This window comes from Plecotus auritus, assembly GCF_963455305.1.
Source record: "Plecotus auritus genome assembly, chromosome: 2".
Taxonomy (NCBI): domain Eukaryota; kingdom Metazoa; phylum Chordata; class Mammalia; order Chiroptera; family Vespertilionidae; genus Plecotus; species Plecotus auritus.
Genome location: NC_137771.1, coordinates 37,598,468 through 37,623,068, shown reverse-complemented (window position 1 = coordinate 37,623,068; position 24,601 = coordinate 37,598,468). Strand labels below are relative to the sequence as shown.

General features: G+C 38.8%; 1 protein-coding gene across 1 annotated transcript; it reads right to left on the bottom strand.

Annotated features, from left to right (window-relative positions):
• Positions 1-135: 135 nt before the first annotated feature.
• Positions 136-24,601, bottom strand: LOC308242788 (selection and upkeep of intraepithelial T-cells protein 8-like; the record flags this gene model as incomplete). Its single annotated transcript, XM_080657352.1, has 7 exons — positions 136-203; positions 562-684; positions 8,865-8,972; positions 10,948-11,058; positions 15,566-15,844; positions 16,180-16,527; positions 24,523-24,601. The coding sequence occupies 7 exons, from the start codon at positions 24,599-24,601 to the stop codon at positions 136-138; spliced, it is 1,116 nt and encodes a 371-aa protein (XP_080513478.1).

Sequence of the window (24,601 nt, the reverse complement as noted above, 5' to 3'; positions counted from 1 at the left end):
GGATTCCTGGCTGAACAAAAGTGGAGAAATGGTAAAAATTAATTCAAGGAGGCAGGGTGAACAGTTAAATAATATCAAAATTGAATCAAGTCTTAGTAATTTTTAGTGAACAAAATAACATAAGAGCTGGATAAATCAATCTATGTGAACAGCAATGTCACAACATGAGCTTGGAGAGACCTGCATTGCACTCTTTTTGGGTGCTAGAGATAGAGATGCCAATATAAAAATTGACCTACATGTTGCACAAGGAGAGTGAAAAATCTGAGAAGTACAGCTATGATTTAGTGTATTACTAGCTGAAGGTCAGAGCAGATGTCTGAAGGTCAGAGCAGAAGCAGAGTCACTCTGTGATTGTGCATTGAGATACTATAACTTAACCTTAGTATATAAATGTATAACTTGACAAAATATAATTTGAGACTTATTTTGTTTTCTCTCTAAAAAAGGATGAACTTTGGACTAATAACCAGGCAGAAAGTGGGGCCTTACAGGGAATGGAATATAAATGTGTGCTGGAAAAATGATAGATTAGAGTCATGACTAACCCTGACCACTTACCTTTTACTGTGAAGTATAAAACAGCAATAAGCACAATGTAAAATCCCATAAGTATCATTACCATCTTTGCCATATCCCATATCCAGTCATTATACAAAGGCAAGAAAGGATCTGAAATAGAAACTGTGAAAGGTGTAAAAATTAGAAAATTAATTAAATTGAGAACAAGGGCATGCTGGGAACCAATTCCAACATGTCATAATTACAAGAGTTTCACCAAAAGGTTGGTGAAGCTTGGGCGGCTCAACAAGGGTGAGCCACATATGTAGTTTACCTGTTGGAACGGCTAAAAAGCACTTCCCCCAAACCTAAATAGGATTGTCTGCTGCCAGACAGCTCAGGACATTTTATTGCCTCCTGTTGGCCAAACACCTAAACAGCTGTAGGCTATTCCCCAAACTGAAAATGCTTCTGTACCCTTTGAAACCTTACCCTTTGAAGTGTATATCTCCACCTTGCCTTAGGACAAATTGTGTTAAATAAATAGCACAGGGTCCTTAGACAAGGAAGTAGTCTTCAATTCCTTTAGCTGAAGATCCTCTGACCCCCAATGCCTTTCAAAATTATCTTTTGTCTTTGGACTCCTTTTTAATTACGCATAAGCTCCTTTCTCCAGATTGCTGAACCCTTTGTAACGCTGGGACAAGAATCCCGGCAAGGGGGAGAGAATATTCAAGAACCAACATTTAGTAACTTTACTTGTACTGATAATTTAGTATTTAAAAGTCATCATTTTACTACTTAAAATTGACTAATCCAATTAATCCTCATAACAACTATATAAAATAGACTCTAATATTCTTTTATTTTCTTATTAATTTTGAGTTGATGTTCTAATAAGTTGAGACTTGGATGAGTAGAATAGATTTTGTGTTTGGGAGAGATGTGGATCTTTGGGGATGAAACAAATTATCATAGGCAGAATGGACCGCCCTGGCCCCCTCTGAGGAATACCTGTACCCCAATCCTCGGAACCTGTAAATATCTTGCACTGCATGGAAAAAGAGATTTTGCAGATATAATTAAGGTTATGAACCTTAAAATAGGAAGATTTCTCAGGAATATTTAGGTGGGGAAAATGTAATCATATGAGCCCAAGAAAGCAGAGACTTTCTCTGGTTGCAGTCAGAAATATGTGGCAGAAGGAGAAGTCAGAGATTCCAAATGCTGAAAGGGACTTGACCCACCATTATTGGCCAAGCATCATAAAAAGCAAGTGAAGAAATCCAGGCAGCCTCTAGTCCTTCTGCTAATAATCAGCAAGGAAATGGAACCTAAGTACTACAAATACAAAGAACTGAAACTGTCCAACAAACTAAATAACTTTGGAGGTAGATGAGTGAGGCTCTGAATATAATCTATCCTGGGGTAAAATTCCTTTTCATCATGAATTGTGAAATAGAATAAGTGATCTGTTCTAAAGTATAATGGTGCAATAGGCATAGGAAAGCCATTATAGACATTCCATTGAAATGAAGAGAAAATGAGAAGAAAAACGTAGTTACTACTACCAAACAACTCCAAATTTCTATGGGGCAAACTCCATTAGGTTTCAAGTCCTGAGGATAATTCTCTAGGACTCATGGCTCTGACCTCTGGACCTGGAGTCCTTATTCTAATTTCATAAAGGATAATATATGATAGTAGGCTGAATAATAGACTCCAAAGATATTAAATATCTAATCTATGGTACCTTATGCAGTAAAAGAGTATTTGCAGTTGTGATTAAGTTAAGGATCTTAAAATGGGGACATTATTCTAAATTATCTGGTTGGGCCCAATGCAATCACTAGTACTCTTATAAGAGGGAGGCAGTTTATTTTAAACACAGAGGAGAATATGTGGAGATAGAGCAGAGAGAAATTTAAAGATGTTATGCTGCTGGCTTTGAAGATGGAGGAATGGGCTATGAACCAAGAAATACAAGGATGAAGCTCTAGAAATTGTAAAAGACAAGGAAATGAAATTTTCATAGACCCTCTGGAGGATGCACAGTCTTTGTGGCACCTTGGATTCAGCTGAGTGATACCTGTGTTGCTCTAAGACACTAAGTTTGTGGCAAATTGGTACAGTGGCCATAGGACAGTAATATCTGTTTGCATCTTACAGTTTTATTGTCTTGTTTTCTGTCAGTAAATTTTGGAAATTCAACAGTCTTCTTTCATTTTATCTTTCTGACCTGGTTAGTACAAGTTGGCAGTTTTTCTGCTGGTATAACATTCTCAAGAGCCTTGAAGTTTTCCTGTGTATGTTATAGGGACAAACTCTATTAGATAAGAGATCCCTCAACAGATGTTTCCAGGATAATATAATAAGTATTGCTAATTTCTGCTGATATTGCTGAAGATATCCATGAATCACACATCTAATCTAATCTAATCTAATTTAAGTATGCAACCCTCTGCATGATTGGATACTCTGATTTTATTTTATTCCTCCAAGATTTCAGCAAAAGATTTTCCAAACACACCCTAGGTTTTCTCTCTAGAGCACACTTTACTAACAGTGACTCTCCTAATTTTAGCCTTTTTTATTTTAATCATTTGAATTGCTGAGAACTTCCCACATCATCAAGTCCTGGTTCCTTTTTAAAAAGTTTAACAGTTGTTACATCAATCATTTCCCCCCTCTCATATTTTACTATAAGCAGCAAAAAAGAAACCAGACCACATCTTCACATGGGATATTACAAATATTTTCAGAAGAATAAAAATAAAAAGAGAACATAACAAAATGTATGGGAAGCATATAAAGCAGCACTTAGAGGAAAAAATTATAATTATAAATGCCTACATTAAAAAGAAAGAAAAATGTCAAATCTATAACCTAACTTTACACCATAAGACACCCCAAGACAAGCACACTATAATCAAAGCAGATAGAAGGAAGGAAATGATTAAAAATAAAGCAGAAATAAATAAAATGGATAATAGAAACATAATGGAGAAAATCAATAAAACCAAGAATGGATTACTTAAGAAGATTAACAAACTTTATTAGGATAAGAAAGAAAATAAAAAATGATTTTAATTACTAAAATCAGAAGTGAAATGGGAGACATCATTTCCAAGATCACAGAAATAAAAGGATTGTAAGGAAATATTATGAAGAAATGAATACCAAAAAATTAGATAATATAAATTGGACAAATTACTAGAAAGATACAAAAAGGGAAATTGACTCCGGAAGGAAAAGAAAACATGTATAGGCTTATAACATGCAAAAAACTGAATTCATATGTTAAAAAATTCTCCTCAAAGCTCAAGCTCAAATGGCTTCACATGTAAATTCTACCAAACATTCATAGAATTTATACTACTCCTTCACAAACTCTTCCAAAACATAGAAAAGACAAAATCACTTCCCACATGGTTGGATCAGACCAGTATTACTCTTATATTAAAGCTAGACAAAGACATAACAGGTGGAAAAAACTACAACAAATATATCTTATGAATATAGACACAAAGTCCTGAACCAGAAGAAATTATTCCTCAATTAAAAAAGTAATACTAGCAAACCAAACCATCTATAACAATAAAAGGGTAATATGCTAATTAGACCATTAGACTGAATGTCCTTCCAGACATCATTCTGGACAAAGCCGGGGCTGGAGTGAAGCCAGGTCCGAGTGCCTGATGGCGGTGGCCAGAGGGAAGCAGCCCAGGTCCCAGAGGGAAGCCAGTGCTGGCAGCTGGGGGAAGGAAGGCCTACTCTTGCACGAATTTCATGCATCAGGCCTCTAGTTTTTTTATATAAGGCACTAGAGGCCCAATGCATGAAAATTTATTCAAGAGTAAGCCTTCCTTCCCCCACCACCAGTTTCCTTCTGGCACTTGGGACCTGGTCTTCCCTCCCAGCTCTGGCTTTATCCGGAAGGTTGTCTGGAAGAATGTCCGGTCTAATTAGAGTATTATGCTTTTATTATTATAATTGTTATTCACCATGACCATGTGGGACTTATCCTAGCAAATGAAAGGTTAGTTTAAGTTCCACAAATTAATATAATACAATGAATAAAAGTCCAAACAATATATTCATCTCAATAGATTCAGAAAAAGCATGTAATGAAACACAAGGACTTTTCATGATAAAAAAAAATAAAAAAGTCAGAACTTTCTTTAAAAATTTTTTATTGATTTCAGAGAGGAAGTGAGAGGGAGAGAGAGATAAAAACATCAATGATGAGAGAGAATCACTGATCCACTTCCTTCTTCATGCCCCCTACTGGGGATCGAGCCTACAACCCGGGCATGTGCCCTGACCTGGAATCAAACTGAGATCTCCTGGTTCATAGGCTGATGCTCAATCACTGAGCCACTGAGGCCGGGTGAAAAGAATTTTCAATTTGATAAAAAGCCATCTATGAAAACACTGAAAGCTAACATGAGACTATGTAGTGAAAGTGTTAATGATGTCCCTTTATGATCAGTGACAATACAAGGATGCTTGCTCTTACCATGTATCCTATCTAATAAAAGAGTAATATGCAAATTGACCATCACACCAACACACAAGAGGGCTGCCCCCATGTGGTCAAAGATGGCTGCCCCCATGTGGGAACAAGATGGCCACCACAAGATGGCTAGCAGGGGAGGGCAGTTGGGAGGGACCAGGTTTGCAAGGGATGGCAGTTGTGGGTGATCAGGCCAGCAGGGGAGGGCAGTTGGGAGGGACCAAGCCTGCAAGGGAGGGCAGTTGTGGGTGATCAGGCCAGCAGGGGAGGGCAGTTGGGAGGGACCAGGTTGGCAGAGGAGGGAAGTTGGGGGCAACCAGGCCTTCAGGGAAGGGCAGTTGGGGGGGACCCAGGCCTACAGGGGAGAGCAGTTGGGGGTACCAGGCCTGCAGGGGAGGGCAGTTAGGGGTGACCAGGCCTGCAAGGGAGGGCAGTTAGGGGCAATCAGGCTGGCAGGGGAGCAGTTAGGCATCAATCAGGCTGGCAGGGGAGTGGTTAGGTGGTGATCAGGCTGGCAGGCAGAAGCAGTTAGGGGCAATCAGGAAGGCAGGCAGGCAAGCAAGCAGTTGGGAGCCAGCAGTCCCGGATTGTGACAGGGATGTCCGACTGCCCGTTTAGGCCCCATCCCTCGAGGGGTCCCAGACTGGAGAGGGTGCAGGCTGGGCTGAGGGACACACCCCCTCATGCACGAATTTCATGCACCAGGCCTCTAGTATTCAATGATTTCCTAGTCAGGGCAATTTGGCAATAATAAGAAAGAAAAGGTATTCAAATTGTAAATGAAAATGTAAATCTCACTCACAGATAAGATAATCTTATATTATAGAAACACCTAAGAAATTCACACACACACAGATGCACATGTACACACACAAACTATTAGAACAAATAAATAGTGAATAAATGAATTTAGCAAGGTTTCAGGATATAAGATCCAAATACAAAAATCAGTGCACTTCTATAATTAGCAATGGTCAAGATCAATGTAAAATTTAGAAAACAACTCTGCTTACAATAGCATTAAAAAGGATAGAATTCAACACACAGAAGCGAGGGCAGTAACTTGGCAATCTGGAGACACATTTGTTGGGGAAAGGGCACAAACCACAAGGAACAACATTTCATGGACAAGCTAAGTTGGCATTCAAGAGCAAGGCTCCTGGCTTTGGATTCAAGGTGGTGGAGTACCATTGCTTCTCAGCCCTTAGGCTAAGATCAAGTGTAGTGTCTGTTCTTATCAGTTTAATATCTGATATTTCCACTACCTAAGGACAATATATTAAATGTATTTTGGGACAGGGAGATGGAATAAGAGCTGCTTCATTCACTCCATGCTTTGACCCAGTTTTACAGTACTTTCAGGAACAGTGTACCAGAAAAAAGAAAAAGAAAAAGATGGTGGAGTAGGAAGATCTTGAGCTTACCTCCTTTTATTGATTTCAAAACTACAACTAAATGTAGAACAGTTATCTCTGAAAATGACCTGAAGACTAGCAGAACTTACCTAAGGATATAAAGAAAAAGCCACATTGAAATGGGTGTGGGAGGTAGAGACTGAGTAGAGTCAGGACCCATCCTAATCCACTCTCTGTGCAGTGGCCCACAAAAGGGAGGCATATCACAATAAGGAGGTCCGCACCAAAGAGCAAGGGGTCTGAGCCCCAGCCTGGGGACCAGCACCAGGAAAAGAAGCCCTGTAAGATCTGGCTTTGAAAATATGTGGGGCTTATGGCTGGGAGAACCAAAAGGCTGTAGGGAAACAAGGTTGTGCTCTTTCCTAGTCCCAGCAGAAAGGCAATAGTCAGAAAAGCACCCAGGTCATAATGGAAGGTGATACATTAACTAATTTTAGGGTGTGTGCTGGAGGGACATGGATCTCTTATAACTTTCTTCAGGAACAGAAGCCATTTTTTTTCTTTCTTTACTCTCCTTCCACCTTCTTGGTCTGACACTAGTAGGCGCCATTTATGATACTCTCCATTAACCTCTAACACTGTCAACCCACCCTGGCATTCCCCTGAGGACCCACCCAACTGGCACCCCTTCAAAGCAGCTCCTGCCCTGCCACACCCTGTGGGTATTCTCAGTTGGTACCAGCACACAGTCAAGGCTGGGCCTCACAGCCAGCCACACCAAAGTCTTTCCCTGTACACAGTATGCCCACAACAGCTGCAGCTAAGGCTTAGATTGAACCAGTTGGGCCAGGAACTAGCCTCAGCTGCTAGTGTGTCCTGAACAGTTGTGGCTCAACCACAGCAGGAAACATTTCTGGTGCCCCTGGCTCTGCTGACAGGGTGAGAATCCACCACTGGACCCACAGGGCACCTTCTAAATAAGACCACTTTTTCAAGACCAGGAGACATAATTTATCTGCCTAATACATAGAAACAACAGGCAAAATGAGGAGACAAAAGAATATGTTCCAAAGAGGAAAAAAAAATCAATACAAAATGCAAAAAAAATCCCAACAACAACAACAACAACAACAACAAAAAAACAACTAAACAAAATGGAGGCACCCAGCTGGTGTTGCTCAGTGGGTGAGCATCAACCTCTGAACCAGGAGGTCATGGTATAATTCCCAGTCAGGGCACATGCAGGCTCAGTCCCCAGTAGGGGGCATGCAGGAGGCAGTTGATCAATGATTTTCATTCATCATTGATGTTTCTATCTCTTTCTTCTTCTCTCTTTCTCTCTGAAACCAATAAAAATATATTTTAAAAGGGTTTTTTTTAAAATGGAGGTAAGCTGTTTACTAGATAAAGAGTTCAAAGCAATAGTCATAAAGATGTTCATCAAACTCTGCAGACAAATGGGAAACTTCAGAATAAATTTCAATGGAAAGAGTTGAACAAAAGTCCTACATATGTTGTTGGTCAAGGCCTATTAAGCATGAGGATAGGAACTGAGAGAAGATAGAGAGCCCTGCTGGTAACCACCCTAATTCTCTAACATTCTTCTTCGTGGTTTAAAAGCAATGCTTCAAGTAAAATAAAGTTTCAGGGTTTTTTTGCTTGTCTGGTGGTAATTATCTTGTATATACATTTCCTTAGAATTCTTTAAATAATTAAGAATTGTCAAGTGTCAAAATCATATTTTTGAATATTATTATATTGCCCTGGCTGGTTTGGCTCAGTGGATAGAGCATCAGCCTGTAGACTGAAGGGACCCAGGTTCGATTCCGGTCAAGGCATATACCCGGGTTGCAGGCTCAGTCCCCAGTGGGGGGCGTGCAAGAGACAGCTGATCATTGATTCTCTCTCATCATTGATGTTTCTATCTCTCTCTCTCTCCCTTCCTCTTTGAAAAAAAAAAAAAAAAGAATATTATCATGCTAGTTTATCAACTTTATCTCTAAGTGATAGCCACGTTTTATAGATATTAAGTGCAAGGAAGGATTTCAATGTTTCATAAGCCTTCTGAAATTGCATGCAAACTGAAGAGGTATATGTAAATATTACTCTCAGATGGAACATTGTATATTCAATATAGACACTAAGCTGCAAATAGATAAACACTAACTTATTGGTAGAGTCATGAAGGCACACTATCAGTGGCCCAGTAAAGTAAATGAGTGGTTGGACTCCATATTTTCTGGAGCCAGAATGTGCTTTCCTCCTTGTAGTGGAAGGGCTATATCTTTAAGCACAGTTGAGAACATCATCAGTAGTTACAGGACCTTCAGTCCTTGACACCCACAACAACCTTAGTGTTGGGATTTGGTCCTCTAAGGTGTCACCCAAACCACTGATCTTCCTGGTGATAATGAGAGAGTCACAAAGCTTGACTAAGCAAACCCCCAGGAAAGAGATTTCCAGGAAAAGGGAGAGTCCCTGACCCCATTTACCTTGTATCCGGAAGTGCAGATATATCCCGAGCATTTCACAAAAGCATATAAAAGCCAGGAATTGAGCAGGAATTGTGTTCATTATGTGAATGGAGTTGCATCGGATCGCTAGAACAGAGAGAGAATTAATTAATGAGGAGTGCAGGAATCAGGGGCATCACTGACCTAAGGGTCACTATTAGAAAAAGCATAGCCATTATCCCACGCCCACTCAACCTAGACAGGACTCAGGATGTGAGTTTAGTTTGTGGGTGGTGGCAGGGCCTAGTAAGATTGGACTTGTAGACTAGTAGGGCTAAGAGGAGTTTCCATTCCTAGTTCTCACCACTTAACCTACCACAAAATTAATCTGTCTGGGGGGACTGGAGACAGGCCCAAGGAATCTTCATCAGATTTTTGGGGATTCTGAGGATTTTGGGACTGACCAGATATAGCTGTGGTAGAACTGAGCTGGCTGAAAGAAAAATCTCTGTATCCACAACTCTGACTGTACTTACACCTTTCAGCTTGAATTTCACTGTCAAGGAGTTTATTTTTATAAGCTAAACAGAGATGATTAAAATGTTTTTCCATGTATTACTAAAATATGTATTAATTTATTTTTTATTTATATCACCTTCCACAGGAAAATAACCAGAACAATTAGGTACTTTCTAAAGACACTCAATTGTAGTAAAATTATGATCTCCACTCGAAGACTTTCATGGGGAAACAAGGAAATTCTAATCATTGTTATATAGTGGGTAGATATGTATCAGTAGGTTAGATTTTCGCAATGAAGAAAATCCCCATGATACTGTGCAACAGGCTGCCACATGAGTTGATAAGCTTTATGACCATTAAGGTGTGCAGGCAGAAACCTGACACTAAATACTGGAAAGAAGCACAATAAGTAGAGCATGAAAATTGGAGCCAAACACATCTGTATTCCAATCTTGGCTCTGCTTCTTATGAGCTAGGTGAGCCATGCCATCCTCACCCATCAAATGGTGACAATAATAGCACTGCCTTCCAGGCTTAATTTAGATAAATTCTGTGAAATGATTATCACAATTCCTAGCATAAGGTAGGCACTGAATAAGTATGGTATCAGGTTTTAAGGATCTGGTAAAAAAAATAAAATAAAATAAAAGTGCACAATGAATTGTATCCTCTCTATTGACTCATCTCCTCATCTCCATTAAATTGTCTATTCCATCTCCAAATTCACATCCCCCATCTAGCAGTTTACTCAACTATATATGAGCTATTTTGCTTGGTCATATTTTGTAAGAAGAGTTGTTCTTAATAAAGTCTGATGTACTTGTACCTGATGGGCCACTGTATCACTCAGTGATCTATTCATAAAGAAAGATGATATAGTCATTTAGTTTAGCCATAAAACTCTAGGGGACAGTCTGGTTATAAAGGACTTGTTGGTGCAGGGGTCCTCAAACTACGGCCTGAGGGGCACATGTGGCCCGCCGAGGACATTTATCCAGCCCGCCGGGTGCCGCTGCCTGTCCTGCTTAGCAGCCGACTCGTCCCGGGCCCGCAGTGCGCATAGGAATTTGTTCATAGTGGTTTTTTTTAAACTATAATCCGGCCCTCCAACGGTCTGAGGGACAGTGAACTGGCCCCCTGTTTAAAAAGTTTGAGGACCTCTGGTTAGAGGCCTATTTCTTTTTCATGTTAGTTTTGTTCTAGTCCTTGAATGGAGATAGTATCTTAAACATTGATGGCAATCTGTGCAGGCAAGGAGATTGTGATCAAATGAAGTGTATCCGAGATACATTTAATTTTAATTGAATAGACTCTCACCTAAGAGAGAAAGCACTCCTGGGGAATACAAAAGTAACTGGGCCTACGCAGCTCAGGAGACATGTATACTGACTTTATTCCTGTAAAAACCCTTGTCCTCAGAAGCTCCTAATTGAGAGGTGTGGAGTTTAACACTTCTAAAGTGAGAAACAAGCTCTAAATAATTCTATGTAAGGCTTGGCACTTACATATGTCATGCTGCTCTATTTAAGCACCCCATGTGACTTAGGTATCACATTAAGAGAGATGCCCTAAATGATTTTACCTTTGTTGCAGCAGTTACTTGTTCTTTTGAAACACTGACAGATAAAGAGGACAAAAATAAAACACAACATCACACTGAAAATTGAAGATAAAACCATCAGCCAAATGTGGACTGGAATAAACAGGGCATCTGAAAGAAAGAGCAGAATAATGTGAAGTTCAATAAACCCATGACATGCATCACTATCGCATTAGAAATTTTACTGCTAATAAGCAGGTTTCCCCTTCAGGTCCTGCATTGTCTTTATTTTTTTTTTGTATTTGGGTCAGGGCTAAAGAGCAGTGAAACCGTTTTAGTGACAAGTACAGAGCCTGGGATTGAGCTTGTTTGGGGGACAGAATTGAAATTGAGGCCAAGTGGAATGAAAGAAGTCTCTCCCTTGTCTCTTACTAATATCCAGTACAAATGCTTCCTGATTATAAAAGAAACAATTGAGCAGAACCCTGGACATCATAAATCATGCTGGAGGTTGAGAAGCTCAGTGGCTGTAAGAGATCCTCAGAATTGTCTAGAGAGCTTTTAGGGTATAGAGATAATGAAGAGACAAATGTCTTCCTTTTATGGTTTGCATTTTTGACAAGGTATCTCTTATAAAGTATTTTCCTTCAAAAGGGTTTGTTTCAGTTGCAGCGTTTAATTTTTAACCTATATGAAATTTATTTTTGTATATGGTTGCATGCATGAGTCTTTTTTTTATAAAAAAGTTGGATAAAGTAATTTTGAAGTTAGTATGGAAGAATGAATATCTGTAAATAGTAGAAAAAAGTTTAAATAAATAGATAGAATTTATTTTATCAGATAAAAAACTGATACATGGGGATGTAAAGTATAACATAGGGAATATAAAGTATAGCATAGGGTATAGCATTGTATTAACTATGTATGGTGCCTGGTGGGTTCTGCATTTATTAGGATGATCATTTTGTAAGTTATATAAGTGTCTTATATAACTATGTTTTATACCTGAAACAAACATACTGTATGTCAATTGTAATCCTATATAACAAAAGCCTAATATGCTAAGTGTCCGGTCGTCCATTCAACCAATCAAAATGTAATAGGCTAATGATATGCTAAGGCTGCTCAACCGCTCACTATGATGTGCACTGACCACAAGGGGGCAGACGCTCCAACCAGTAGGTTACTTTGCTGCTGGGGTCTGGCGGATGGGGACTGAGAGAGATGGGCTGGACATGCCCTGGACCCCTCCCATGATCCCTCCACAGCAGGCCAACCTCCTGCACCCCTCCCCAGCCCCATTGTGCACCAGTGTGGTCCATCGGCCTGGCCTGCACCCTCTCACAATCTGGGACCCCTCCAGAGATGTCTGAGAGCCATTTTCGGCCCCATCCTGCTCAATGCAGGAGCTGCCCCCTGGTGGTCAGTGCACTCCCACAGGGGAAGCGCTGCTCAGCCAGAAGCCAGCAGCAGCGGTGGTAGCGGGAGCCTCTTCGGCCTCTGCGGCAGTGCACCAGGCCTCTAGTTAAAAAATAAAACATTATTAAAAACTGATTACAATGAAGTGGTTATATTTATTTTGTATTAAGTTTGTCTTCATGGATATAAATATTCCCATTCAAAGCATTCTTCCACAAACATTTTTGTCCTTTTGAGGTCTTTTAGACAGAGTATGTGTTGTTTTTCCAAGTGGGTTCTGCATCTGCCTTGTGACTCTACGTATTTTGTAGCTAATGTTAACTGCATGCTACTTTTCCCCATATTTTCCTTGGGGGTTTTAACCTTTTTTTAATTATTATAGCTTCACTCTAGTTTGTAATTAAGAAAATATCTTACATATCTTTTGGTTTCATATTTGCCTGTACCATATATTTGGTGCTTTTTAATGATAGCAACATTTTTTTGGATAGCTTTTCAAGAAAAGCAAAGTTTACCATGCAGTGCTTTTGCAGATTTCAAGTTTATGTTAAATGTTTAACATGTTTTAATATTTGTGAATTAAATAAAGGTGTAAGAGCTTTACTTATTACATAAAATATGAAAAAATGATAACAATATTGCTCATCTAGTCCAAGTTTATTGTTATGTAACTTGACTTCAGGTATTATCTATTTAATTGCATCAGATATGGCTCCATTTTTCAAATATTATGCTTATTTTAAAGCCTATTCCAATTTGATTCCTATATGAAATTAATATTTGAATGTATCTATATAATTCCTTTTAATTTGTATAAGAAGCAACTATCTTTAGTGAAATAGCAGGAAATATCAAAAAGAGTAAAAAGAGGTTCTAATGGAAGTTATTTGTTATCATTCATAAAAGGATGAGATCAAAACAAATATTTCTGAATATTGCTCTTTGTCTGCTGTGTCTGCTTATTTCCTACCTTTCTCCTTATTCCTTCTCAGATACTTTGCAGGTTTCTCTTATTCATTTAAAGGACATCTAAAAAGCATGCTCCAAAATGCAATTCTAGAATTTTTATTTTTATTTTATTTTTTTATCTTATCCAGTGTCACAGTTGTAAATATTCTTCTTAGGTTGAAGCTATTCACATTATGTCTCAAGCTTGGTCCCTTCCATAGAATTTTAACTCATAGTCAACAATTTCATTTGCATGTTATATAAGCATGGTCTTATCTCCAAGATATGCTCATCTTTACACACTTCCCCATCTGAGTAGATGCAAACTTATCCTTCATGACTCAGAACCCTAACTTATAATAATTATTCTTTATTCTTCTCCTTTTCATCACATATTCAATCCATCAGTGAGTCCCATCAGCACTTCATTTAAAATATTTATAGAATCTTATCAACTCTTACTATTTTTTTCTGCTATACCCATTTCCAAGATCATTATTATAGACTCCTATCTAGTCAGGGTAACATTCTTTTTTTTCCCCAGTTCAATTTCTAATTGTCTAAAAGTATTAGAGAGGATTTTTAGGAAAAAAGGCTGTGCCTTCAATTAGGCCAGAAAGAGATTCCCTGAAGTGGCACCTGAAGAGCCACCACTCTGCTCCTATAATCAGCTTAGACTTCTCTGCATAGGTATTAGCTAAGGGTGCCATTGTCACACACAGGACATAGCTTTTTCCTGTTTGACCTTTGTTGTTTGACCTTCTGAAGGTGATATATTGGTCAATAATAAAAAAACCTGTGCTTTAGTTTCAAATTTTACTTACTGTCAGTTTGACTGGCTTCTTTCAACCTCTGTTTACCTATAAATGGTCATAATAATGCCTTCTTACTGAATTTTCAGAAAGTTTTAAAGGTAGTGTTAGTACTTTAAAGAAGATTTGTGCTTCTACTAATACATTTGTATGACAAAATGTCACAAAAAACCATGAAGTATGATTATAATTCTTTCTAAGATAAGAAAAGTATATACAGGAAGGTAAGTGACATATTTTAAGTCACTGAGCTAGAAACGTGTTAAGCTTACACATGAATACTGTGAATGAAGATGGGTACTCTGTAGTAAATCAGTGTCAAAAGTAACCTCACAGGCGAATCTACACTAATAAAATGGTAATATGCTAATTAGACGGGGTCGACCGGATATCTTTCAGATGTCTGACTTCCTTCTGGACAAAGCCACGGTGGCAGGGGCAGAGGCAGAGGCAGTTAGGGGCGATCAGGCCAACAGGAGAGCAAGCAGTTAGGGGCAAGATCAGGCTGGCGCAGGGGAGCAAGCAGTTAGGGGGGTGATAAGGCCGGTAGGGAAGGGCAGTTGGGGGCGATCATGCTGGCAGGGGAGTGGTTAGGCGGCAATTAGGTCAGCAGGGGAGCGGTTAGGGGGTGATCAGGTCAGCAGGCAGAGGCAGTTAGGGGCGATCAGGCAGGCAGGCAGAGGTGGTTAGGGGCAATCAGGCAGGCAGGCAGGTGAGCAGTTAGGAGCCAGCAGTCCCGATTGTGAGAGGGATGTTTGATCCTTGTGGGATGGGGCCTAAACTGGCAGTCAGAAATCCCCCAAGGGGTCCCAGATTGGAGAGGGTGCAGGCTGGGCTGAGGGACACCCCCCTCCCCTGTGCATGAATTTCATGCACTGGGCCTCTAGTTTGATCATAAAGTCCTAACTGGCAGGTCATGGTGGATAGTCATACCCTAGGCCTATAACTTCTTTAGCAAAAGGTTTACTTTCACCTTAATCAAGACTTCTCCATTGCTCTTGTGCCCCTCGGTTAACAGACCTTTGAAATGCCAGAATAATCCCCTTTTGAAGACTCCTGGGAGGCATAAGCACCCTCAATGGATCACACAATCTTGTTAACAATCATGTAATCTAATCACAGAGATTTCCCTGCCTTGCTCTCTCCCATCTCCATGTAATCTTTCTTACATCCCTCTTTAATCCAGATATATAAAGAGAACTGCAAAACTGTCTTTCTTGTGAGCATTTTAGATCTTGCTTCCAGGCATGTCATCAGTTTGGCTAAATAAACTCTTACAAAAATTCTCCACAAGTTTGAACATTCTTGCAATATTGTAAGGGTCTAATGAGACACTGCACTTTCCTTTAAAGCTGTAAAGTGTACCCAAACCTATAACAATTATAAAGAGTCACATTGAAAGAGCGCTTGATAACGTACAAAGCTTTTTAACATGAATTATCTCATTTATTTTCTCTATATGTTGCTTTATTGACAACCAAACTCTGCCAAACACTCACCAGCTAAGATGATATTTATTTGTTTCTCTTCATCTGACAGAGGGTTGCGAATGTAGCAAATCATATCACCCTGTGATTTGTATCTGAGAAGAGTCATCTTGATGTGGAATAATCCAGCTCCATCCTGTGAATAGGATTGTGATGAATGTGGAATTACCTCTCCCTTGCTGTCTCTGCACACCATCTGGGGCTGTGGGAACCAGCCTCCTGAGTTACACTCCACCATAAGTCCATCAATTCTAGGAGTCTGAATATGGATCTGTGTCTCCAAGCCTAATGCTGGGTAAATGATATAGAAATCAAGATAGTTATTGTATTGAAGTTGAGTTGAAAGATGAAGGGAAAAGTGTGTCATTAATCTTGTATTATGCAATATAAGAAGAAGTAATACTCAAATCTATATCCAAGCTACCTATCTTTGGACACTCAGCACTGTTTATTTACTGCAAAGTATAATTTTGCATTAGATATAGGGGGTCATCTTCTATTTAGAACACTTGAGATACTTTGTAAAATATAAAAAAGACAATAAATAAAAAATGATATATTTTCCACATATTTCAGCTCCTGGGGTCACAAGGCCATTGATATGCAATGTTCCACCATAAACATACCTGTTACATTCAGGTCCATGCTTGCCACATTGCTGAAGTTGCTATCCTTAAATGAACACTGGTATGTTCCATTATCAGAAACTCGGATATGATGAAGTCTGAGAGTCACTTTGCCCTCCCCAATGGCCTCTTCCACAAACTCTGTGCGATCCACATATTCTGGGGCAGCTTTCCCTTTCACTTCATGGCCATCTCTGTACAGGTGAACAAGCTTGGAATGGTCACCCTTGAACCAGGACACCTCCATGTGTTTTGCACTTTGTGGTGGGGACAACTGGCAGCTAAGCTCAGTCTGTCCTCCTACTATAGCCACCAAGTGTCCCGTGGGAATGGTCACTGTCCACTTTTCTGTAAAGAAAGATAGAAAACTATAGGGTAAATTTGAGGCCAACTACATCTTTGTTGCTTTATATTAAAGGACACACTATTATTTCCATCACACCTTCACATTCTAAATATTCAGCTCTGAACATATCTGTTTAAATCAATATTTTATTTATTTAAAAGATCTATGTTACTACATTATTTTCTTTAACATATACTCACTTGGGTTCTGAGAAGATGGCAGAGCAAAAAGCACCAGGAATCTGAATCCCTACTTAGACAATAATTGCACTGGCAGAATCTGTCTGAGGTAACTATTTTAGAATTCTGAAGTCTATGGAAGGCCTTCAACTTCCAAGGGAAAGCTTGGATGGTAAATTGCATTAATTGTGATCCATTTTAGCTCATATCACAGTACCATCTACCCAATTCCCACCTTCAGCTCCATGGCAGGCAACTGTGCAACTCTCCCTGGATACGCTTTCACATAGCTTATGGGAGCCTGAGTAAGCACAAAGGACCCTGTCCTTCAAATACTGGGGATCTGTGCTGTCATCCCCGATTGCTGCTTCCAATCACAGAGATTGGAGGTCAAAGAGGTAAGTATTGTAACTTCTATTTTTTCAAGCCACACCTCTCTAACTGAAGTGACATTCTGGGAATTTAAAGGGTCAGTATCCTTTCATTCACCCCTTCATTTTCCTCTTTTTCCCCTGTTGAGTACCAGACATTAAAGATTAGAACATTCAAAAGCAAGTGCATATATGTGGAAAATTAGAAAGTGACCACATATGTTCAGGAAAAGGGACAGGCTCAGAAAAGACCCAAGGAGACCTAAAGTTTATATCTCAAGCTTATCCTGGGCACACCAACAGCCTACAACAATAAAACAAAACAAAACAAGAACAAGAAAGAAAACAATAAAAAAAAAGAGACAGCAAATCCTAGAAAAGGAAGGGACTCATATTTTGAGTTAACACATAAGATTCCAATATCCAGTTTTCTTTTAAAAAAATCACAGTACATACAAAGAAACAGGAAAATATGGTACATTCCAAGGATCAAATAAATAAACAGAAACTGTCCTGAAAAAGACTTGATGGCAGATCTACAATTAAAGACTGTAAAACAACCATCTTAAAGATGCTCCAAAAACTATAGGAAGAAGTGAGATAGCCAAAAACAACAAAAAATATATATATGAACAAAATGGAAATATAAATAAAGACCTGAAAATCTAAAAGAAAACAATATGGAATCCCAGAGCTGAAAAACACAACTGAAATGAAAAAGTCACTAGAGGGATTCAAAGGCAGATTTAAACAGGAAGAAAAAGAATCCATTAACTAAAAGACAAGACAACAGACATTATTAAGCTGGAAAACAGAAAGAACAAAGATTGGAAAAAGTGAACGGAACTTAAGGGGGTTTGTGGTACATCATTAAGTAGACCAATATATTTATTGTGGGAGTCCCAAAAGGGGAAAAGAGAGAGAAAAGGGGGCAGAGAGAATATTTGATAAAATAATGACTGAAAACTCCCAAAATGTGATGAAAGACATGACTATAAACATCTATGAAGTTCAACAAACTCCAAGATGAACCAAAGAAAAAATCACAAATAAACACTTTAAAGTCAAACTTTTAAAAGACAAAGACAGAATCCTGAGAGCAGCAAGAGAGAAGCAACTCATCACTTATGAGGGATTATAAACATATTTCTCATCAGAACTTTGGAATCCAGAAAGAAGTGGAATAATATATATAAAGTGCTAAGAGAAAAACAAAACAAAAAACACTGTCAACCAAGATAAACAAATCTGAGGGAGTTTGTAACCACTGGATCTGCCCTACCAAAAAAGAAAGAAAGAAAGAAAGAAAAAAAAAAAGAAAAAAAAATACTCAAGATAGTTACAGTAACTTGAAGCTGTATGAAGAAATAAAGTACCCAATAAAGGTAAATACATGAGCAAGTATAAAAACTATTGTTATTGTAACAATGTTCTCTAACTCCACTTTTTGTTTTCTGTGTGATTTAAGAAACTAATATATATTTTTTAAAAAGTTATTAGTCTAAAAGCTAGCATTATTGCAACTTTGGTTTATAGGTCCACATTTTGCACTGTAAATTATAAGAGTCTAATGTAATTAAAATAATTATAAGTTTATGTCTTAGGGCACACAATGTATAAGGATGTAATTTTGTACCATCAACAAGTGAAAGGAATAGGTACAGAGCAGTTAAAGAAACAGTTTTTAAAAATCTTATTAAAGTTAGGCTGTTACATATTCAAATTAGAGTGTTATAGTTTTAGGATGTTAATGCAATTTCTATGATAACTACACAAAAATAGCTATAGAATATGTAAAATAGGAAATGAGGGAGGAATTTAAACTATTTATTCAAAAACTCAATTAGATACAAAAAAAAGTAATGAAGGAAATGAGGGACAATAAAGCGATATAGCATACAAAAAATAAATAACAAAATTACAAAAGTAATTACTGTAAATGTGAATGGGTTAAAATCTCCAATCAATGACAGAGCTAGAAGAATGGATATGCTACCTACAAAAGACTCACTTTAGATCCAAAGACTCAAATAAATTGAAAGTGAAAGAATGGAAAAAGATAAGCCATGAATGAGGAAAAGATAGTGATGGTTGCAAAACATTATGAATATATTTAATATTAATGAACTTTACACTTAAAAATAACTAAATAGTTAATGTCATTTTATGTGAATTTTACCACAATAAATTTTTTTTATTGATTTTAGATAGAGAGAGGGAGGTGGGGGGGGGAGAGAAGGGGAGGAATATTGATTTGATGTTCCACTTATTTATGCATTCATTGGTTGATTCTTATATGTGCCCTGACAAAGGATCAAACTCACAATCTTGGTGTATTGCAAAGATGCTCTAAATAACTGAACAACCCAGTTAGGACCACAGTGAAAATGTATACTTGATGGAAAATAAAACCACATATGGCAAAAAAGAATAACAGCAAAGAACAAAGACAACAAATAGAAAACAGTAAACAAAAATATGTTAGACATTAATCAAGTTATATCAATAATCACTTTAAACATCAGTGGCCTAAAGAAACCAATTAAAACACAGAAATTGTCAGAGTGATTCAAAAAACAAGATCCAATAAAGTGTTGTCAACAATAAACCCGATTTTAATATAAAGAGTTTCAGTTTTACAAGAGGAAAAGTGTGACATATACAAAACAGGGCATGTTATTCAGCCTTAAAAAATAAAATCTTGTCATATGCTACAACATGTATGAACCTGGAAGAAAATATATAAAATTAAATAAGCCAGTCACAGAAAGATAAATATTGCATAACTCCACTTATATGAGGCATCTAACATAGTCAAACTCATAGAAGCAGAGTAGAATGGTAGTTTGTGTGTTTGTTTGTTTGTTTTGTGACTGAAAGGAAGGGAAAATGGGGAGTAGTTTTTAAATAGGTATTTTGAAAAACAACATTATATTACTTTATGGGTAATGCAAATACCTTATGATAACTAAGAATTCCTAGTATCTTTCTCCATTTCTTTGCATCATCACTGTCATTCACTTCAGTTATACATAAACTATAATCATTGGTTACATTGTTGCTGTTATTATTATGAACAAAATATTATTTTAGGTCAATTAAAAATAAAAAAAATAATAATATTGCCTTAATTTATCCCTTCCCTATTGCTCTTCTTTGCTTTATGGAGATCTGATTTTCTGATCTGTTTCACTTTTCTTCTCTGTGAATAACTTCTTTTAACATTTCCTGTAAGCTCTAGGTCCCTGGATTCTTTAAAAATTTTTTTCTTTAATTTTCTGTTGTTTTAATATCATATGCTTCGATGTAATTTTTTAGTATTTATCCTGATTCATGTTCTGTAGGTTTCCTGGATCTATGGTTTGGTGATTGACATTAATTTAAGGAAATTCTTAGTCATTATTATTTCAAATATTTCTTCTATTCCATTCTCTTTTCCTTTTTATTCTGTTATTGCCATTATACATATATCACACTTTTTATAGTTGTCTCACAGTTATTGGATTTTCTCTTTTTAAAAAAACAAACTCATTTTCTATTTGTTTTTTAGTTGTTGTAGTTTCTATTGATATTTTTTCAAACTCAGAGACTCTTCCCTCACTCATGTCTAGTCTGCTAATGAGTCCATGAAAGGCATTCTTCATTTATGTTACAGTTTTTTTTTTATCTCTATAATTTAAAAAATTCTTTCTTAGAATTTACATTTCTCTGTTTACATTGCCCATCTGTTCTTGCATGTTGCCTACTTTTTCCATTAGAGACCATAGCATAGTAATCATAGTTATTTTAAATTCCCAGTTTGATAATTCCAACAATATTACCATATCGAAGTCTGGTTTTGATGTTTGCTCTGCCCCTTCAAACTACATTTTTTGCCTTTTAGTAGGCCTTGCAAATTTTTTGTTGAAAACCAAACATAATGGACTGGATAAAAGGAAGGAACTTGTGTTAAAAGTTTTTAGTGATGGAATAAGTGTAGGGGGAGAGAAGGAATTTTTTAGTCCTGTGATCTCAGTCTTAGTTAGCCCAGTGGTCGGCAAACTCATTAGTCAACAGAGCCAAATATCAACAGTACAACGATTGAAATTTCTTTTGAGAGCCAAATTTTTTAAACTTAAACTTCTTCTAACGCCACTTCTTCAAAATAGACTCGCCCAGGCCATGGTATTTTGTGGAAGAGCCACACTCAAGGGGCCAAAAAGCCACATGTTGTTCGCGAGCCGCAGTTTGCCAACCACGGATATGTCCTTAGCTGTGAACTTCATCTCAGCTTTTCCCACTCCCACCCCCATAGGTGATCTGGAGTTGGATATTTTCTTACCTCCAGATCAGTCAGATTCTGATAAAACCCTAATAGGTTAGGTTCTGGTAAAATAGTCTCTCTTGAAAGTAGGCCCTATTAAGAAGACCATATTTCCTAATCTTGGCTATTGTAAATAACGCTGCAATGAACATAGTGGTACATATATTCTTTTGAAATAGTGTTTCTGGTTTCTTTGGATAAATTCCCAGAAGTGGAAACACTGGCACATAAAGCAGTTCCATTTTTAATTTTTTGAGGTAACTCCATACTGTTTTCCACAGTGGCTTCACCAATCTGCATTCCCACCAACAGTGCACAAGAGTTCCCTTTCTCCTCATTCTCACCAACACTTGTTCGTTGATTTATTGATGATAGCCATTCGGACAAGTTTGAGGTGATATCTCATTGTGGTTGTAATTTGCATTTCCCTGACAATTAGTGATGCTGAGCATATTTTCATATGTTCATAGGCTATTTGTATGTCTTCTTTAGTGAAGTGTCTATTCAGGTCCTTTGACCATTTTTTAATTGAATTTTTGTTTTTTGTTTTTGGTGTGGAGCAGCCAAAGTGTCATTCAGTAGACGAGTGGATATAAAAGCTGTGGTACATTTACACAATGGAATACTACACTGCCATAAAAATAAATAAAATTTTATCCTTTGCAACAGCATGGCTGGAGCTAGGGAACATTACGCTAAGTGAAATAAACCAGTCAGAGAAAGACAAGTACCGTATCATTCACTCAAATGTGGAATTTAATGAACAAACTGAACTACCAAATAAAGTAGATACAGACTCACAGATAGAGAGCAGGCAGACAACTCTGGTTGTGTGTGTGGGGGAGGTGAGGGGGGTATTGGGGAGAATGGAGGAATTGAACAAAAAAAGAAAGAAAAGAAAGAATTCACAAACATATGAAAACAGTGTGATGATTGCAGGAGTGGGGTAAGGAGACATGGAGGTGGAAGAGGGATAAAGAGAATAAATGGTGATGGAAAATATAAAATTTAAAAATAAAAAAGAAGCCCTAGCCAGTTTGGCTCAGTGTATAGAGCATCGGCCCATGGACTGAAGGGGCCCAGGTTCTGGTCAAGGGCACATACCTTGGTTGCAGGCTTGATTCCTGGCCCTGGTCAGGGCGCATGTGTGAGGCAAACAATCAATGTACCACTCTCACATCATGTTTCTCTCTCTCCCCCTTCCTTCCACTCTCTCTAAAAATTAATGGAAAATATCCTCAGGTGAGGGTTAACAAACAAACAAACATAAATAAATAAATAAATAAATAAATAAATAAATAAATAAATAAATAAATACCATGTTTCAAAATGGTTTTTTCCCCTTCCTAAAACATGAGGTGATTTTTCTCCAATATTCACTGTGAGATCCTAGTAAAAATCCTAGAGGTAAAATTCACAAAAGTGATTTCTCCCATGACTGAGCCTGCCTGGAGCTTTTAACTCTCAAATTTGTCCACACTGAGCTTCCAGCAATCATAAACTAATAATAGACAAACATGTAAATTGACCATACCTCTGCTACGCCCACAGCCAATCAGAGTGAGTATGCAAATTAACCCAACAAAGAAGGAGGTTAATTTGTATATGTAGGTGCCCAGCAGCCTGGGTCCCGGGAACTTTCTCAGCACCCAGGTTACTCCGAAGTAGGCCCCCCATGGGTCCTGAGCAACCTGGGAAGGGCCTGAGCCAGGGGGCTCCTGAGCAGGGGCATAGCTGGGTGATGGGAGGGAGCTGGGGTTCCCCTGCCCAGGCCCCAAGCCTTGGCCAGAGCCTTGGCCAGAGGCTTGGGGCCTGGGAGGGGACAGAGTTGGAGATCAGAGGCTATAGGCCTGGAAGGGGTGGAGCTAGTGATCGAAGGGAGCTGAGGGTCCCCTGTCCAGGCCCCAAGCCCCAGCCAGAGGCTTGGGGCCTGGGCAGGGGTGGAGCTGGGCAATCGGAGGAAGCTGGGGGGCCCCTGCCCAGGCCCTGAGGCTTTAGGCCTTGGCAGGGATGGAGCTGGTGATCGCAGGGAGCTGGGGGGCCCCTGCCCAGTCCCTGAGGCTTTAGGCCTTGGCAGGGGCAGAGCCAGAGATCGGAGGCTATCGATGTGAACTACAGAGGAAATACCTTTTCTGACGCTCATTAGCTAAGCTCCCTGTATGCCACTGGTAATATTCTTAGTAACTTGGGTATAAGAATCCAAGAAGGTGATCTAGGGTTTTTCTACCACACTCCTGGAGAAAAAAACAAAGGTCCGCTGCTGGAGGGCTAAGAAATGTCATATCCTGCCCTAGCCAGTTTGGCTCAGTGGATAGAGCCTAGGCTTGCCGACTGCATTGTCCGGTTGGATTCTGATCAAGGTCATGTACCTAGGTTGCAGGCTCCTCCCTGGCCGGGGCCCAGGTCAGGGCGCATGCAGGAGGGAACCAATCAAAGTGTTCCTCTCACTTTGATGTTTCTCTCTGTCTTTCCCTTTCTCTTCCACATTCTCTAAAAATTAATGGAAACATTTCCTCAGGTGAGGATAAAAAAAAAAAAAAGAAAGAAATGTCATATCCTATGAAAGACACATCTTGAAAATGCCTAAAGAAAGTTGTCATTTTTTCATGGTGAAGGGACTGGAGTCCATGTTGATGAAAACACCTTGGTGGCTATGGTGACTGGCAGTGGCTGCAGCAGCAGGGTGATGGGGCTGGTGCCTTCCCCTGATCAGCCCTGTCGCCTCAGTAGGACATCCCCTGAGGGCTCCCAGTATGTGAGAGGGGGCAGGCTGGGCTGAGGGACCACCCCATCCCCCCTCACCCCCCCCCCCCCCGCAGTGCATGAATTTCATGCACCAGGCCCCTAGTTCAATAATTACAGCTTAGATCTCCTAACCCTGGTACTGGTTTCCACAGAGGTTTCTGATGTGGAGGTTGAGTCTCTAACACTCCACTTGTCTAACTCCCCCATTTGTCCTATAACCTCACTTCCCTGTTGGACCTAAAAGGAGTTAATTGATTTTCAGTTTTTTTCAGTTTTTTAACTTGATGTTAGGATGCATGGATCACTTCCAAGGTCTTTACATGCTGAACTGGACACTGGAAGTCTGCCCTGGGTTTTTCAATAGCTGTAACTTAGTAAGAAAAAAGTAGATGTTCTTACCTGATGTTGATGTCATCACTTGTAGGAGAAGAAAGCCAACACAGTACCCAGAAAAAGAAGGGGATTTAAGCTTCATCAT